The sequence below is a fragment of the Camelus bactrianus genome, chromosome 27 (assembly GCF_048773025.1).
Source record: "Camelus bactrianus isolate YW-2024 breed Bactrian camel chromosome 27, ASM4877302v1, whole genome shotgun sequence".
Taxonomy (NCBI): Eukaryota; Metazoa; Chordata; class Mammalia; order Artiodactyla; family Camelidae; genus Camelus; species Camelus bactrianus.
Window position 1 is genome coordinate 32390074 of NC_133565.1, and position 18795 is coordinate 32408868.

At 46.9% G+C, this 18795-nt stretch overlaps 1 protein-coding gene across 1 annotated transcript; it reads left to right on the plus strand.

The window, feature by feature from the left end:
• Positions 1–431: 431 nt before the first annotated feature.
• SNUPN (snurportin 1) lies at positions 432–17768 on the plus strand. The gene is made up of 9 exons (XM_074354146.1): positions 432–573; positions 2852–3014; positions 5241–5388; positions 9960–10064; positions 10303–10399; positions 11733–11830; positions 14000–14077; positions 15632–15712; positions 17167–17768. The coding sequence occupies exons 2-9, from the start codon at positions 2857–2859 to the stop codon at positions 17488–17490; spliced, it is 1089 nt and encodes a 362-aa protein (XP_074210247.1). The 5' UTR covers positions 432–573; positions 2852–2856; the 3' UTR covers positions 17491–17768.
• Positions 17769–18795: the final 1027 nt, after the last annotated feature.

An 18795-nucleotide genomic window follows, 5' to 3' on the forward strand; every position in this document is an offset into this window, starting at 1 on the left:
AGCAGTCCTACCACACAAAGGCTGCGCTCTAGTTTGATTAGGCCTCCTTAATCTCGGCGGCTTCCCTCCACTGCTTGCACCAGTTCATTCATTCCTTCACCAGGGTCTACTGAGTGCCATGCCTTGTGCGGGACACAGGAATCAAGCCAGGTCCCTACCATCGCCAAGCCCACAGCGGAGTCGGAAAGAGAAACGCCCAAACCGAGCAAACGCTATAATCGAGGTTTGTTTAGGTAACGACTAACTGAATCTTAGAGGTCTGTGTGTGGGGCAGGTAGTCATTCGGGCAGTTGCAGGAGGGTCGCGGACATTGCAATGCAAAAGCAGAACAGCTGCCTGGGCGGACGAGAAAAGCCAAGCCGTTGAGGGCGGAAGTAACGGCCGGACGGGGACCGCACCGCGGAAGAACTCCCGGCGTTCGCAACGGTGGGAGGAGCCGGAAACTCCGGGCGCGGGGTGGGTGGGCCGGCGGCGCGGCGGCGGCCAAGGGGGCGGAGCCGGCCCTCCCAGGGCAGCTGATTGGTCGGCCCCGGTGGTGGTGGCGGCGGCGCGTGGAACTGTTATCTCGACTCGGTGAGTCCTGGGTTCGAGCCTGGGCCCAGCAGGGTCCCGAATGGCCCTTTGGCGTCCTGCTGTGACTCCCTCTGGTCGGCTCCGCACTCCCGGCCTCCCGAGGCATCACCTGGAGGGGCAGAGCCAGGCCGGGGCCTCTCCTTGGGCACGCTTCCACTCTTCAGTTCCGGGCTCTCCCGCCAGGACCCCTCAGGGATTTTTTGTTGGGGAGGGGCGAATCATGCAAAGCCTAGACAACCGCATCCCTAGAGAAAGGCAGTGCGGGGCTGTGGCGGGGAGGATGGCCAAATGGAGCAGGTAGAGTCCTGTGACTGAAACCCCGTGGGAGACGCCGAAGAGGCCTAGATCCTGGGCTGGGGATTCGAGGCGGGGGCACCGGAGGGGGAGGAGGCTGGCGGCCGGTGACACACCGGCTCTGGAGCTTGGGGGAGGGGCCTGGGCGGGGCTGAAATCTGGGAGTTAAGAGAGTGGCTACCGTGGAGGATGAGACGGCTAGGTCAGAACCCTTGCAGGCAGCACCATCCAAGAATGGGTTGGCAGAGCAGAAGCCAGCCAAGGCCAGACATGAAAGGAGGTACAGGGTGCGGCCCTAGTATCCAAGGCATCAGTTTTAAGGATTTTATGGTCCTTGACAGAGCAGAATACATCAAGATAAAGCATGATAAGACCTAATAAATATTCTAGATTTGACCATTGCTTTGGTAAACCGAAGACATAATGAATTAAAAAAAATTTTTTTGCGAAAGTACCAAAAAATACAGAAAGTAGAGTACCGTTTAGGATCCTAAGTGCTCAGCACCCAGCCTCAACTGTGAATGGCCACTTTGGTTGCATTACATATATGTTAAGACTCACGTCGAATCCACACTGATGATAGTCAATCTTAAGTTTAAAAAAGTTGGTTTTTTCTTAAAAAGTTGTTTTTTTCATTTTAATGGGTATAGAGGTTCATTTTTGCAAGAATAAGAGAGCTCTGGGAATTGGTTTCATAACAATGTGAATATACTTAACACAGCTGAACTGTACAGTTAAAAATGGTTAAGATGGTCAATTTTACGTCATAAATTTTTAACCACACACGCAAAAAAAGTTCCTTTCAAATTAAAAAAAAGTCTAATGCCGCAAATTAAGAAAAAAATCTGACCTCAAGTGTGCAATGGAAAATAACTGCTTGCCAAGTAGAGGCCCATAGAGCTGTATTTTTAACTGTGGAGGCTCTGAAATGAACCTGTTGGTTTTGGTGCTGAGAGCATTGGGACCTGGCCTCGGGTGGAGTTTAAACACTGGTGGTGCCCTCAGGTTTACACTAGAACTGAAGGGTTGGGCCAGCCCAACTGTGTGACCCAAATTTCGCCCAGATGTTCCCGTTTTCTTATAGTCTGAGGCACACATTGAACCCGCGGGTCAGTTCCTGTGCTACCTCTTACCTTCATTTTGGGAGGGTGAGTAAAGTATGAATTCACCTCTTTCTCTCCACTCCCTCCCCTTCAATAGAGTTTCCCTTGGTAGTCTGTGTCCAACATGACATCTCTCTGCCTCCCAAATGTACCACGTCAGTCCTTCACACGCCTAGAGCAGCCAGTGTTGACTGGTTGGCAGCCTTCCACTTTCTAGCTCTTTTTCAAGTGAGTCTTACATAAGTGGTCCTGAAACCCTCCTTCTGCCCCCCCTCCAACAAACAAAACAAACTATAACACAAGGAACTGCCAGGCTTGGGTTTTTGGCTTCTCTTGTCTTCCTGCATGGGCTCCAGAACCAGAATTTCTCCTGGAGCTAAATTTTCTTGATATGAGTTGGCATTTATTAGAGAACTAAAAAACCAATTGGATAAAATTTACATCATCAGATTACACTAGTTATTGAGTGATGGCTATGTAGAACTGTTCAGGAAAAAAATTAGATCCTTGATCATATCACCGGATATCGATGATGGTAAGAAGGATTTAATGACAGGACCCTTGGTGAATGAAGGCAAAGCAAAAATAAGATTCAATCAAAAAAAAAAAGATTCAATCTCGAGGCGAATTTGCTTGGTAATTGATGGTGACGTTTGTACACTCAGATATCCAAATGATCATTATTGAAGAATCTGTGGGAAATAACATTATTGCTCATATGTCACTCCCTCACTCTTTAACTGCCTTTTTTTCTCATGGAAATAGTTGTGATTTTGGATTAAGTGAGGTTTTTCTCGGAATGTAGCCATCATATTACAGCATGTACATGGGAAGTGGTGATATGAAGTGAGCAAACCATTTTCTTATGTTTTCCTTTGTAGGGAGGATGGAAGAGCTGAGTCAAGCCCTGGCTAGTAGCTTTTCTGTGTCTCAAGATCTGAACAGCACAGCTGCCCCACACCCCCGCCTGTCCCAGTACAAGTCCAAGTACAGCTCCTTGGAGCAGAGTGAGCGGCGCCGCCGGTTACTGGAATTGCAGAAATCGTAAGGGATGCTTTAACTCCTTGGCTTCTTCCTGCAGGATGAGAGCTGTGAACCCTTCGGGAGGCTCCAGGCTTGTCTCTAAGGAACCCCCTTCAAAGTGGACCCCTTGTAGGCTGGTTTCTTGCCCACACGGTTGTGAGGGATGAAACTGGCAGAGGTAGACATCCTTTCTACCCAGAGCTTGGGAATAAATGAGGAAATAGGGAGAGACTGAAGTTTGAAAGCAAAACGTCAATTATTTGGTTAAGTTTTTATTTTTCTTTTTCCTGGCAGCAGTACTGAGCTTTGCAGTTTAGGGATTTGTGAAAGTCACGCCCAGACTTCCACTCCCCACATTCCCTGTGTGGCTTCTCCTGCACTCTGAATCCTGGCGTTGGTGTGGTCTTCCTGTCTTCCTTCAGCCCAAATGTTTCTGTGGAGCCCTTGGGAGTTCAAGGCAAATAATTCCGCTGGGAATCTGAGGAAATGTCTTCCATGCACTTGGTTCTCAATGCCAGGATGAGCAAACAGGGAAAGGGGGAGAGCAGGATAAGAGCATTTGAGGCTGAGCTGCTCTGAAGGCAGGGCCTGCCCTTTTACTCTCAGTGCAGCACAGGGCTCTTCTGGGTAGTGAATTCAGGAATTAGGGATCAGGAGAAACTGGTAACAGCTTCCATACAGTCTGTGTGTTGCCCACTGCTTCCTCACTAGATGTGTTTAGCTGAGATGGTTGCCTGTGTGCTTGCACATCACATTCTCAGATCACCCTTACTCCCCTCATCTCCCATTTTTTTAAAATTATGATTAATTAGTTTGGAATAGGTAATACTTTCCTATGGTTGAAAGTGCAAAATATATAAAAGACTATATGGTGAAAAATTTCCCTCCCAAATCTTTCTTCTAGACATCAAGTTCCTGTCATATTGGTAGTTTCTTATATATTCTTCTAAAGATGTCCTATGCAGGTATGAGCAAGCGTGTGGTTGTATGTGGACATAACCTTTCTCTGAACAGCCGTAGCAGTGTGCAATACACTGTTCTGCACATTTATTTAACTGTTTTCTGAAGCGATTCTGCGTCAGTTTATAAACTGCTACCTCCTTTCTTATGATGCCAGGTACTCCACTAATGGATAATGTAATCTAACCAGTCCCCTACTGTTGGTAATCTGGGAAGTTTCCTTCTCTTGTGATTACAAACAATGACAGGGAAATAACCACAGACAGGCATCCTTTCACACATAAGTAAGTACATCATGCTGTCTCTGGCGTGCGCCTTTGCACTGATAGGCATGAATACGTGTGTGTGTGTTTGAGAAGAAACCAGCTGAGTTGATCTCACTGCTTCAGTGGCTGATCTCTTGCCTTAGCTTTGAGGAAACCAGGCGTAGGCGGTGACATGGTATCTACAAATCAGTTGGAAACAATCAGGTTCCAAAAGATTCTTTTTCTTCTGTCTTAATTTCCTAAACTTTCTGGAATATGTAGTTTTAAAAAAGGGGAGGATAACGATAAAGGGAAACAAATAAAAGATATTAAATCGTAAACTAAGTGGCCATTTTTTCCAATAAGCTTTTTATTTTTGAATAAATTTAGTATACGGAAAAGTTGTGCAGTACAGAGTTCCATGTACCCTGCACACTGTTTCCTATAGTGTTAACATCTTACACTTGTTACAACTAATGAACCAATACTGATACATTATTACTAAGTAAAATCTATGCTTCTTCGCTCAGACTTCCTTCGTTTTTTTTTTAAGTGGGCTTTTAAAAAGTTAGACAGAAACTCGAGAAAGGCCTGGCTGCTCCTCAGAAAGCCCCAGAAGCTGTCTTTCTTTGTCTCAGATTTCTCACTGCGTCTCAGTGTATCCTCTCTACAATCCCTGGGGGCCTTCAGACTAGCTATCTGCTGGGCAGGGGAGTGTCAGCTGTCACCTAGGGTGAAGTTGGGAGTCTGTGGGGTGGGTGGGAGTGGTGTTAGCAGCAAACTTTGAAAATTCCTTTAAATATTCTACTTTGTCCATTCCTAGGAAGGAAGGTTGGGTGTGTTCAGAGGGGGGTTTCCTATTTAGGATCTGTGAAGAGGTGGTCACTAGTTAAGCCTCACAGAGGAAATTCTATCATCTCTTACTCCCACCAGAGTTCCCAAGTTGCTCCTGAATTTGGAGACTTTGAATTAAATCTGTCACATTGTAGGCGATCTTTGTGTAAAACATAAAGACCTGTCCTTATGCCTTTTCTTTCCCCAGCAAGCGGCTGGATTATGTGAACCATGCCCGAAGACTGGCTGAAGATGACTGGACAGGGATGGACAGTGAGGAAGAAGAAGAAAAGAAAGATGATGAAGAAATGGACATTGACACTGGCAAGAAGTTACCAAAACGCTATGCCAATCAAGTGAGTGGCCCAGAAAAGATTAGGTACAGCAGGTCCCACTCCCTTTACTGGGCAGAGAGTCAAAGCTCTTTACTTGCCATGAAGAGAGGAGAGTGAGGCAGGAGAAGAAATAGGGACTGCTGAAATGTGTGACATTTATGGGGTGAAAAGAGACGGCTGACAGTTCTGTGTGCTGACTGGGGTCCCTGATGGAGTCTGGGTCGTGGGTTTGGGAACCACTACCCTGTGCTGTTACAGAGCTGCCAGCCTGCTGTAAAAAAGCCCCTGAGCTATTGACGTATTAGCTGACTCCATGCACTTGTCATTCTTTACCAGACGTTACACAGCACGTCTGGATCAGGCCTGCCCAGCCCAGCACTGTCTCCCACCCCACCTCCCAGGTTGGTGGTCTTTCCCAAGCAGTGGACTAAGATGCCAGTCTTGGATCTTCATGCTCAGATGGTAGAAGGTGGGAAATACAGCTGCCCTTAAACACTGGAAGCCTGCCCAGCCACCCTAGGCCAGCCAGTTGGCCTAGGTGAGTTTGAGGCTATGAAACAACAGATCAGTATAGCAGACTTGACTGGGTGCCCTGTTGGCTCCAGAGAGGAAACCAGTGTGGCTTGTGGCGCCATAGGGGAGGCAGGCATGGAGACTGTCCAGCGCTCTAGGCAGCTCAGGTACTCCAGAAGGCAGGGTATGCGTCTGAGTGGAGCCACGTGTCTACCCTGCTGTTGAATACTTATCTGTAACCCAGGTGTTTTGTCACCTCAGAATCCTCTCCCACCTTTAGAGTATGGTTCCTGGGTGTCCACACTCCCATCCTCTTTCTCTGCCCCAAATGCAGCACAGACAACACCTTCTGTGACAAAGTGCAATTGAACGCATTGCTGAAGGCCCTGCTGTATGTTAAACCAGGCTGTGCTGTGGGGAAGACAGACATGGGCTGGAAATAGCCTTTGCACTCCTAGAATAAGTGTAGTTTATGTTTTTTGCTATAAGAAAGTGAAATTAGCTTCCAGCAGGGAAGGAAGCAGGCTTACAAAATCAGGAAAAAGTTAATAAAAGAGGAGGCAACTTTCATAAAAAATAATGAAATAATGCCATTTGCAGCAACATGGACCTAGAGATTATTACATTAAGTGAAGTAAGTCAGAGAAGGATAAACATCATATGATATCACTTATAAATGGAATCTAAAAAAAAGTGATAGAAATGAACTTATTTACAAACCAGAAATAGACTCACAGACATAGAAAACAAACTGTGGTTACCAAAGGGGAAAGGGAGAGGAGGGATAAATTAGGAGGTTGAGACGAACATATACACACTGTATATACAAAGTAGGTAAACAACAAGGTCCTGCTGTATAGCACAGGGAACTATATTCAATGTCTTACAGTAACCTATAATGAAAAGAATCTAGAAAAGAATATACATATTACTGACTCACTTTGCTCCACACCTGAAACTAGCACAACATTGTAAATCAACTATACTGCAATGGAAAAAAAAAGAAAGAAAGAAGAGGCAGCTTTGAAATGCGGATAAGACACTGACAGGTAGAGGTACAGAGCATTCCAGGGCGTCCCAGGCAGCAGGAACACACTGAGCAAGAGCCCAGATGTGGGAGGGGAGCACGTGGTGTGCTCAGGGCGGGTTTGCAGGCCCGTGAGGATGGAGCAGCGTGGGGTGGGGGAGGAGTAGAGCAGAAACACGTACAGGGGTTTAGACTCTGTTCTAGATTGTGAGGAACCACTAAGAATTTTTGAGCCAGGGACAGAATTGGGACCTTGTGTGATGACTCCCACATCAGTGTGTAGAAAGGCCTAGAAGAGAGAGGGTGTGGCAGGGGGCTGAGGTTTGCTAGAAGATATGATGGGTGCCGAGGCCCATGAAAGTGGGAGGGAAAAGAGGTCGTGAGTCTGAGGAGTGTTGCCCGGACAGAACTAGCCAGCGGTGGGTTGGCTGGGAGAGGCAGTATGAGCAGCGGGTAAGGGTTTAAGCTCCAAAGTCACATAGCCCTGACCTCAAAGCCAGGCTCTGTGCTGACCATGAACAAATTACTTAGCCACCCATAAGTCTCTAGTTTCTTATCTATAAAACCTTCCACTCAGGATTGTTAGAAGGATCGAGTGAGATAGTGAGCCTTAAATACCTAGCCCAGAGCCCAGAACAAATGCCTCACTGCTGTTTTTTTAAGCAGCCATATTGAGATATAATTTACATACCATACGATTCACTTATTTATAGTGTACAATTCAGTGTTGTTTTTTTTAGTAATTCACAGAGTTGCGCAACCATCACCACTATCTAATTCCAGAATATTTTCACAACCATTAACAGCCACTCTCCATCTCCCCTTCCTTGCAGACCCTGGCAGTCACTAATGTACTCTCTGTCTCTATGGATTTGCCAATTTGCCTGTTCTGGACGTTTCTTATAAATGAAATCATATGAGATGTGTCCTTTTGTGTCTGGCTTCTTTCACTTAGCACAAGATTTTCAAGGTTTATTCATGTTGTAGCATGTGTTAGAACTTCATTCCTTTTCATCCCCTGTCAAATAATATTCTGTTGTATAGATACACCACATTTTGTTTATCCATTCATCAGTTGATGGCCATTTGAGTTGTTTCCACTTTTGGGCTGTTATGAATAATGCTGCTATGAACATTTATTTACATCTTTTTGCTTGGACGTATATTCTCATTGCTCTTGGGTATATACCTGAGAGTGGAGTTACTCGGCCACGTGGTAACTCTGTGTTTAACCTTTTGAGGAGCTACCAGACTGCTTTCCAAAGTGACTACACCATTTACATTCCTGCCAGCAACGTGTAGGGGTTCCAGTTTCTCCACATCTTTGCCAGTACTTGTCATTGTCCGTCCTTTTAAGGAGAGCCATCCTAGTGGGTGTGAAGTGGTGGCTCCTGGCTCTGATGTGCATTTCCCTAATGACTAACGATGGTGAGCTTCTTTGCAAGTGCTTTTTAGCCATTTGTTTATTTTCTTTGGAAAAATGTCTATTCAAACCCTTTTGCCCATTTAAAAATTGGGTAATTTGTCTTTTATTATTGAGTAATATGAGTTCTTTATATATTCCGGATATAAGTTCCTTTTCAGATATATGATTTTCCAATATTTTCTCTCATTCTGTGGGTTTTCTTTTCACTTTCTTGATGATATTTTTGGCAGCATAGAAGTTTTACATTTTGATGTAGTCTGATTTATTTTTTGTTTTATCATTTGTGCTTTTGGTATTGTATTACTACTATTCTTTAAGGGAATATTGATTATGCTTGGGTTTAAGATTCAATAACAGAGAGCGTGGTGATGATATTAACAGGGCACAGAACGCAGAAGGGGAAGGTGGGTGTTTCAGGGGTGGGAAGTACTTGGGCAGCGGAAGGCAGTGAATTCCGTTTTGGATGTGCTGAGTTTGAGGTGCAGAGAGGACAAGCAGAGGAAGAGACCAAGTGGACAGCTGGAAATAGAGGTTTGCAGGAAAGGAAAGAAGTCTGAGGATGAAAAAGGAAGAGAACTGGGAGGCATCCTCTTAGAAATGACAAGTGAAGCTAACCAGAAGTGGATGAGATCCACCCCCACAGGATGAGGGGGTGTGGGGCAGCATCTAAGGGAAAAGAAAGGGGGACCTAAAACAGCCCCCTGAAGATTATCTACGTGTTTGGGGGGAGTGTGAGGAGGAATGTTTGGACGAAAAACAGAATAGCACTGTGTCAAGGGGCAAGGGAGCATGTATCAAGGCGGATGATGTGACTGGCGGCGTCAGAGGAGGAGGAGGGGGTGGTGAGGGAGGAGAGGTACTTGGCTGCAAGGAGGTCACTGAGGGCCTTTAGCAGGGCTGTAGGGTAGCAACTCTGGGCTGAGGGTGTCAGAGTAGGTGGGAAGGCAGCAGCAAGAAATAAGAAGTTGCTTAATAGAAATGTAGAGTGGTAAAAGGTTTTCATTTTTGTCTTGGTTTTGAAGATTAGGGGCTGAGTATTTTGTGACCTAAGGGGAAGGAGAGATGGGAGAGATTCCACGGGAGGGATTAACTGGTGGGCCCCAGTCTTTGTACAGGTGGGAGGGACTAGTGCCAAGTAGGGGAGTTCATCTTTTCAAAACCATTTCCCCACTGCCTTTTTTGTTTTTTTAAAGGGAGATTTCCTGACTTCCTTTAGTACAGTATTTGGGTCACTAGTTTGGAAAGTGGTGCTCTAGTTTAGAGCATCTCAAGGTCAGGGACTTCATTCATCTCTGCGGTATAGCCCTTGGAAGGTAATGGTTGTGATAATGGTAGGTGGGTGGACAAAGTAAGGAAATGAAGGGGGTCCCATCCCCCAGATACAGGAGGTGAGGCAGTAAGAAGGGGGTGGATGCAGGTAATGAGGGTGCAAAGCTGAAGTGCATGTAAGCAGGAGACGGTTGACTACTGAGAGCTAGTGGGGTAGAGGTCCCACTGTCACCCCTCTCTGTTCTCATTTTTTTTTTATGTTTGTTCATTGTGTATAGAGGGCGTGAATTCTTTGTCATTGTGAACATTGGAGCAGCACCCCCTGTTGATTTTTAACACTATTTTTTGTATTTCCAGTTAATGCTCTCTGAGTGGTTAATTGACGTCCCTTCAGATTTGGGGCAGGAGTGGATTGTGGTCGTGTGCCCTGTTGGAAAAAGAGCCCTAATCGTGGCCTCCAGGGTGAGTAGCCGCTCCCGCTCTCGGCGCCAGCGTGTCCAGACCTGTGGGCGTGGCCTATGCCACCCCGTGTTCCTCACCTGCCACCACGGCTGTGCCCGACGTGGGACTGAAACGCTTTCCTGCAGGAGGGTTTTGGTGACAGCCGTCTTTGGGCTCATGACACCCCTGCAGAATGTGGAAGCAAGAGGGGGAGGAGACCTTGCTGCCTAGTAAGAATGGTAACTGCCTCTCCACACAGGGCTCCACCAGTGCCTACACCAAGAGCGGCCACTGCGTCAACAGGTTCCCTTCCCTTCTGCCAGGAGGCAACAGGCGACACGCAACAACGGCGAAAGGTGCGCACGTACAGTTGTCTGTCTATTCCATTTTGTAATCAGTAAAGACAGTGCTTGGTTAGATGCTTGGCTAGCTGTTTTAAAGACCCACTTTGAAAGCATGCCTGTCAGACTGCGCACAGATACCCTCTGCCCGCTCACTTTCCTTCAGGGTCAGGCCTCCTCAGCTGCAGAACAGAGGCACCTCTGTGAGGCCTGCTGGGCAATAAATCCCTGAGTTAAAGTCAACGGGCCTTTCCCTTGGACTTCCGTCTCAAGGTGACGGGTGCGGTTTTCTGGGGAAAGGCCCTGAGAAGGCCAAGTGTAATGGATGGGAAGCTGTTGTGGGGCTTCCCTGCCAGCTTCCCTTTTCTCCTTATCATCCCTAACCTTATTTTCTCCCTCCCACCCGGGCCCAGCTGAGGAGACTAAGATCACGAAGGTTAGGTAATTTGACCACAGTCATTCAGTGAGGAATTGGCCGAGCTGGGTCTCAACCTTGCCCGCTTCTCTGCTGGCTCAGGCTCCTGTGGTGGTTCCTCATATTCTCTGTGCTGAGCCCAGACTTCTCTGTTGGCTTCTGAACCCTCCCCATGCGGGGCTTGGCCCACCCATTCTCACATCTTCCCCCCACTCCCTACCCTCCGCTCTGCTCAGCTGGCTTACTTCCTTGCCCCCAGCATGCGCCCACTTCATTCTGCCTCGGGGCCTTTGCTCGTGCCTCTTCAGCACTCCAGCCTGAAATGTCCTCCCACCTCCCCTCATCACTTTTGTTTTAGTCCTCTGATCCCCGGAGACTGTTCATATCCCATATCTTCCATGAGGCCCTTCCCAGTGGTCCAGTCTCCTTTTCCTGGAACTTCTGTTTCTCTTAGTTTGTGCTGCACAGTTCAGCTCTTGGTTCTTTCCTCTGCAATCATCTTAACTCCTTAACTGAATTGTAACTTCCTTAAAGGCAAGGACTGCTTATAGTTAGTATTCCCCACAGAACACAGTGCCTATGACAGGAACTCAAAAAGTAATTGTGAACGAAAATGGAAGATTACTTGTTTTTAAACTCAGGCTTCTCTAAGGTGAGTTAATGTCCCAGTTTACCTGCAAGTTCAGAATTCCCGCTTGGCTTGAGTGTTGCCTTTGTCCTCTCGGGCTGTCATACCTCAGGTCTCCTTCAAGCTGCACCAGGTAGCCTGGAAAGGCCACGAGGAACTTTGTCCCTAAGGAATCCTTAGCCCTTAGTGCTGCTCCTCGCTGTGAGCACGGAGGGTTGTTGGGCTCAGTTCCCAATCCCCTAAGATGGGGCTCCCTAGAGTGTAGTGGGGGAACCCTGTCCTGACTGTCTGCTTCGTGTGCCCAGACTACACCATTCTGGACTGCATTTACAGTGAGGTGAACCAGACCTACTACGTTCTGGACGTGATGTGCTGGCGGGGACACCCTTTTTATGACTGCCAGGTGAGGACTGGTACTCCTCCCATGGCTTCTCCTGTTTTCTCCTCTCCTCCCAGGAGAGTGGCTCAGCATGTGGGTTTGGTACGTGACCAGCTTCTTGGTGTGTACAGGATGTGGTATATCAAGAGCATTATCTAAGGTTCCTCGCATCTTTGAGTGTGTTTAAATTAGCTTCATTTTTAAAAAGAAGTAGGAGGAACTAAGGAAAGTATAGCACTTGAGGGGAGGAAAGAGAAACAGCGCAGAGGGGTAGGCTCCAGAAGCTGCAGCCGCCCCCTCCCCTCTCCAGAGTGTGGGAGGATCGCTGGCAGCGAAGAGCGTGGGTGACGGGGACGCAGGCGGCACAGGGAAGAGAAGACGGAATGTTAAGCACCATCGAATAGACTTCTGCCACCTCCACTCCTTCACCAACCACACCACCTGAAAATGTCAGGGCCTCCTTGGTGTGACACTGAAGCCTCAAATCTCTGAGGGGCTGGCTCTAGAAGGAGATTTTCCAGGTGAGGAGAAACCCCCGCCCCCCAGGATTCTTCCCACAGTGTTCTTCTCAGATTGGTGATTCTTACCAGTGATAGTGGCTGTCATCAGGGAGCAGCTAGGTTACCCCACAGGCTCCATCTCTGCTCCTAGGCTCCCCCATTGTTGTCCCTTGTCCTGGTTTTACAGTGGTGGGTTTTCTGTGCCGCCTGTCAACTGATTTATCAAGTGATTCTGTGTGTGGCCTCAGAAAGTTGTTAGAAATGCAGATTCTTAGACCTACTGAACCAGAAACCAAGGGAGATCCTCATTCAGGCCTGGGTGTGAGAGTCACAGGTTATCACCAAAGGCCACTTCTTTCCACGGTCATGACCCCGAGCTGAGTTTCCAAGTCATGCTAGATGGTGGTGCCTCCGAATTCTCACATGCACCTCCTTCAAAAAATTATAGCCAAGTCTTGCGTTGCTAAGCTCTTTGTGAGCATGATCTCATTGACTCTCTTACAACAGCTCTGAAAGGTGAGTATCTACTGCTGTTATTCCTCCTCATGGAGAGATGGAAGCTGAGAGGCACAGGTGTTAATTAAGTACCTTGCCCAGAGGCAGAGCCAAGCCTCAAATCCAGAGCTCGGAAGTTCAGTCCAGAAGACGTTTTCCTTTAATTCTGTTGAAGGATGTTTCATAACATGCATTCACAACCTACACATTTGGTAAATAAAGCCACCTATATTTTGGTAATATGAAGAAAAGACTGTGAGTTATTTTTTTTAATTTTACTTTTAGAATTTTAAAGAAAAAAAAGAAAAGGCCCTAAATAACTACAGAAGGGTACATATCAGTAATTCAGATAAATAGCAGCTCAGAATAAAGTCATTTATGAAAGTTAAAACTATAAAGTAGTTTCTAATCCTCAGGATTAAAATAAAACCAAGGTTAACATAATACGCTTTTGCATTGGGGAGTCCTGGTCCTACGCCATTTCTCTGTGCACCTGGGCAAGCGATGTAATCCCTCTGAGCCTCAGTTCTCACCTGTAAGACGGAGAGAATGTAATTCTTAGAGGGTGGTTGAGGATTAGTACGATTACGTGTGTAGAATCCTTAGCGTGGAGCCTGAGACGTAGTAGGCCTTCAGTGACAAATGTTGCTATTACTGCTATTAATAATCCTATTAGATTTCAAGAAAAAAATATTAGAAGAGTTTGTAAACATCTTCCTGACCTTACGGCAGTGTTTTCAGAGAAATGAGTGTAATGAGAGAAGGGTCTTAATAAATCAGGTGGCTGTTTTTTCCCCAGTTTTATTGCAGTGACTGACATGCGACAGTGCGTAGGTCTAAGGCGTAACATTTAGGCGTAATGATTTGACTTAATATGTTGTGAAATAATTACCACAATAAGTTTAGTTAACATCCATCATCTCGTATGGATTAAAGAAGAAAAGAAAAAATAAGGAAGTGTTTTTGTCTGCTTGTTTGTGATGAGAACTCTCAGGATTCACTCTCCTAACTGATCTCATATATGCCATGCAGCAGAGTTAACTATGGTCATTGAATTGTACATTCCGTCCCTAGAACTTCTTTATATTATAACTGGAAACCTATACCTTGACCGTCAGTAGCTGTTTGGAGTGGGGTGTTTTTGTTCATATTGTAGCCTGAGGTGAGCAGTATTTCATCTTTCTCTTCTCTGTGACAGACCGATTTCCGATTCTACTGGATGCATTCAAAGTTACTAGAAGAAGAAGGACTGGGAGAGAAGGCCAAGCTCAATCCTGTAAGGCCTGGGGTTAGGGTTGCAGAGTTCTGTCTGTGGATTGGTTTGAATTGGTCTGTTATCTAAATATAATCTTTATGAATGAAACTATCTTTTTTTTTTTTTTTTTTTTTGGAGACAGCATGGCATAGTGGGAAAAGTGTGGACTTAACAGTTACGCGGATTCCAGTTTTGGCCTTAACGATTATTAGGTTAAGTTAATAACCTCACTTGGCCTTAGTTTCTTCATCTGTATGTATAATAGGGTTAATAACACCTACTTTACAGGGTTGTTTTAAGAACCAAATGATATAAATACACAAGTCTTCCTTGTATAATACTTACAGTGAGTGCTCAATAAATAGTGGTTGATATGAAATGCTAATAATTGCTTTTATTAATAATGCTATTTAGAATTCTCATACAGTGGCTCTCAAACCGCAGCATGCACCAGCAGCCCCCGGAGGCTTGGTAAAGCGTAGGCCCCTGGGCCTCACCTCCGGAGTTTCTGACGCAGTAGATCTGGGGTGAAGCCTGGGAGTTTGTACTTCTAACAAGTTCCCCAGTGATCCTGATGTTGCTGGTCCACAGAAGAAATCATGGGCCACACTTTGAGAGCCTCTGCTTTTGTATCTGAGCTGAGAGCCACCTTATCTAGTCAGTTCTCTCATTTTACAGGTGAGACTATAGGCTCAGAGAGGGGACTGCCTTCCCCAGGGTCCCACAGCCCAGAGGTCTTTGCTCTTTGCCCAGTGATGAATACGGGACAGCTATTTTCATTGCATTTTGTTAGTTAAGCCCTGTAGACTGGCGTTTGCTTGGGTTGCTTGCATTTTTAAAGGCAGTTGGACAACCAGTTAAAGGACAAGAAAGGGTGTCAGTACTCCCAGTGACGTTATCAATACGGTCCTGGAAGCACAGGCACTGAGGAAGGGGGACGTGGGTGCTGCCTTCTGAGATGCTGTTCTACCTGCTCTCCGTGTGTTACCGTGTTGAATCTGCACAACCACCCAATGAAGTAGATGCTTTTATTATCCTTTTTCACAGATGGGAAAATGGAGGCACATGGAGATTACTGGCAGGGCTGGGATTCAAACCCAGGCAGCCTGACTTCAGAGGTTGTAGTCTGAACTACCTTGTTATATTGCTTCAGTCTAAAAACTCCTTGCTGGTGTGAAAGGGGCTTCACTAGCCCTTCATCAAGGGCAACTGTCATAAGGCTGGGAGAATAACATGGAACCCCTAAAACCAGCACAGGGCAGAGGTTCTCAGTCCTGACTATGTGTTAAAATCAACTGGAAAGCTTTTAAAAAATGCCTGGGCCCTGCCCCAGATCAGTTCAGTAAGAATCGTGGTGTGAGGCCTGGGCATCAGTCTTTTTAAAAGTTCTCCAGATTGTTCTCATGCACCAAACACAGTTGAGAACCACTGACCTAGTAATTCAGAGGCAGGTAGAGGGGAGCAGGTACGGGAGGATGAGACTAAAAACTTTTCTTCTTTGATGTAGCTCTTTAGTTGCTGGAACCAATATTGTTTGTAACATATACTAATTCTTTGTTCTAATTTATATTTTAGTTCAAATTTGTGGGGCTAAAGAATTTCCCTTGTACTCCCGAGAGCCTGTTTAAGGTGCTGTCAATGGATTTCCCTTTTGAGGTAACAAAACCATTGTCTTTATTGCTGTGATGTGATTGTAGGACACAGGGAAACTTGGTTACCCAGAGTCTTAGGAGATCCTCTGACTTTGCTGTGTCAAACCATCAGAGAAAGGCTGAAAGCCGACTTCTGGGAAAGGATGTGCTAAGTGGCCCTTCAGAGCCTCATCTCCCCCTTGCCAGATAATCAGGATGCCAGAGCTGGAAGGGCCCTGAAGGGACAGCTCGTCTAACTCCTTTGTTTTATAGATGGAGAAACTGGGCCAGAGAGGGGTCAGGCTTCCATTCCTAGGTCCTCCTTGTGTGCCTCTTTCTGCTACAAGCCTGAGAACCAGGCCCCCTGTTTGACTGTCACAGTTGGTTGTAAAATAAAGGGGCTCCTGTGACTCAAATTGCAGGGGTGTGAACGCCTAATCCTTCCTTCCTCCAAAGAGCAAATGGTCCCCGGGGATGGCAGTGCTTGGCAGGGTGACCAGCTCGTCCCAGTTTGCCCAGGACTTCCCCAGTGTTAGCACAGAAAGTCTCATGTCCCCAGAATCTCCTCAGTCCTGGGCAGTCTTTTGCCATCCTCAGAACCTGCAGTTACCCTCTCCAGGCTCAACAAGCAGACTTCCTTTGCCCATCACATCCTTTAAAATTCTGCCTAGTCACCCTCAAGTATTTGCTTGAACTGGATATAATTTTGCTAAAAGGATCACAGCTTCCCGAATGAGGATATGGCAAAGGCTGAGTTGCCTTCATTTCTGGGAGTCAATTAAGAAGGTGGTAAGAACACCATCTTTATTTATAACCCTTATGCCCCAGTGACAATAAATGCTTTTTAGAGATGAGTCACTGAATCACAGAAAAGAAAATATGGGACTGTGGGAGGTCTTCCCGTTGAGAAAAACTGAGTTTCCCAGAACATAGCTCACAAGCAATTTAGGGGGAGGTTAGGCAGCCAACCACGGCTGGGGAGCGGGGCTGCTTGACAGTACTACCCCACGCTCAGCAGGCCAGCGTCTTGGAGGGGCCTGTTCTGTTCCCCTGCTGTGTTCCCTGTGTGGAACACATCCCCCACGACAGAGACCTCTGGGTGGTGGAAAGTGCGTGAGATTTGGGGAGAGAAGACCTGGGTTCAGTTTGAATTTCTGAGTTCATACTCACTAGGTGTTTGAGGGAGGCCTCAGAGCTCCCTGCGCCTGAGCAGCGCCATCTCTCAAACACTTTCGTGATTGGTAAGAGGGTGAAATAGTGGCTAGGGACGCACCCTGTAAATAGGAAAGTACTGTTTATATTTTTATTTTGCAAAATTTAGCTTTCTAGATTATTTCTTCATTTAGAGAAATTTATGTGTGAGAAACAAGGACTCTCTCAGAAAAAAGAGATGGACCACAAGAGCTGCCCCTGTGTGGGTAGCTCTCCTGGCAACGCGCGACCCCAGAAGTCGCTGATCCCTGCTCTCCTCTCTTGCAGGTAGACGGGCTTCTCTTCTACCACAGGCAGGCCCACTACAGCCCTGGAAGCACTCCTCTGGTGGGCTGGCTGCGCCCCTACATGGTGTCAGATGTTCTCGGCGTAGCTGTGCCAGCTGGCCCACTGACCACCAAGCCAGAATATGCTGGGCACCAGCTCCAGCAGATTATTGAGCATAAGAAGAGCCAGAAGGAGGGCATAAAGGAGAAGCTCACACACAAGGCCTCCGGGAATGGACGCTATGAGTTGGAGCACCTGTCCACGCCCAGGCTGGAGAGCCCGCCCCATAGCCCTGACCGCGCGGGGAGCTGCATGGAGAACTAGAGAGGGCGGCCTCTGCTGGGAGTCACAGGATGGAGCCTGGTCCCAGGAGGAAGGCTGGGGAGAAGGACAGTGGCAACAACAAGGTGACTTCATTTTAGAGCAGACTTTCCAAAGCCACTTCAGCTGGAAAGAGCTTATCTCCTATCTGAAGTGCTGGCTCTGACAGTTGCGGGGGGGGGGGGGTTCCCAGACTGAGTGGTCTTCAGATTTGAGCAGCAACTCCTGTGAAAATGTATCCCAGATCCACGATGTAAATATATGTAATTCTTCAGAAAGAAGTCGTTTGTGATTCTTAAACTTTAGACAGTCAGGGATTTCCCCCCCCACCTCCCCTCCACCCTCACCCCCAGGCTACCTAAACTGTGACTGTTCAAGTCTTGGCCCGCTTCACTCTGTTTTTAGCACTTAAGCTTTTTGCTGAGTTTCCAGTTGCTGCTGTTGGTAACGTCATTTTCTAAAAGGTTTTACCAGGAACTGCAGTTCTTGGTATTTGAATATGTTCCCTCTTCTCAGAAAAGTGTGATTTTCTTTGGTTTAGACACAGCCAGAGATAAAATGCAAATGGAGTTCATTCACTACTTCAGCAAACATTTGAGCACCTTCCAGAAGATAAGCCTTGTGCTAGGCTCTTGTGATGCAGAGTGAGTTATGGAGATGGACTGGACTCCATCCCTGCCTTTGAGAAGCTCACCATCTAGTGAGAAAATAAATCCACCAGCACGCAGAGTGTGCCAAGATGGGGGGATGACTGCTTTAGTGCAGAAAGGTGCATAGAGCGTTGGGGGTGGGGCTGGGAAGAGCAGAGCAAGGTTTCTCAGGTGGTCAGAGCTGGGCTGAGGCTCAGAGGAGGGAAAGAAACATGCTCTGCAGACAGAGAGGGGAGGAGTTTCTCACAGAGGCAAGAGGGCATGGAGTTGCACCCCTCCAGAGCTGGACAGGACTTGCTCCGGGACCTGAAGTAGGTTCAGGATGGCTCAAGTGTCAAGTAGGGCTGGAAAACTGGGAAAGGAGGCTAGAGAAAGAGGTGGGCCTGACTGAATGGCCTGTGTGTTATGCAGAGGTTTTGGATTTTATGTCATGGATGAAAGGGAGCCAGTGAAGCACTTCAGGCAGGAGGGTCCATTCAGGCTTGTGAGCTAGGGCTCTTTGGCAGCGGAGGGCGTGAACGATGGTGTCTAACACTATGCAGTTTCTGTTCTGTGTTCAGGAAACATGTCCCATTTCCTGTGGCCTCAATCTGCTCCCCATATTGCTTTCTGCTTTTCTAGGACTTCTCTTGTTGTACAAAAAGACTTCACTATTCCA

Coding starts and splice junctions, on each gene's coding strand:
- SNUPN (XM_074354146.1), top strand. CDS start 2,857: ATGGAAGAGCTGAGTCAAGCCCTGGCTAGTAGCTTTTCTGTGTCTCAA. Junction 3,015..5,240: donor TTACTGGAATTGCAGAAATC/GTAAGGGATGCT, acceptor TTCTTTCCCCAG/CAAGCGGCTGGATTATGTGA. Junction 15,713..17,166: donor CAATGGATTTCCCTTTTGAG/GTAACAAAACCA, acceptor CCTCTCTTGCAG/GTAGACGGGCTTCTCTTCTA.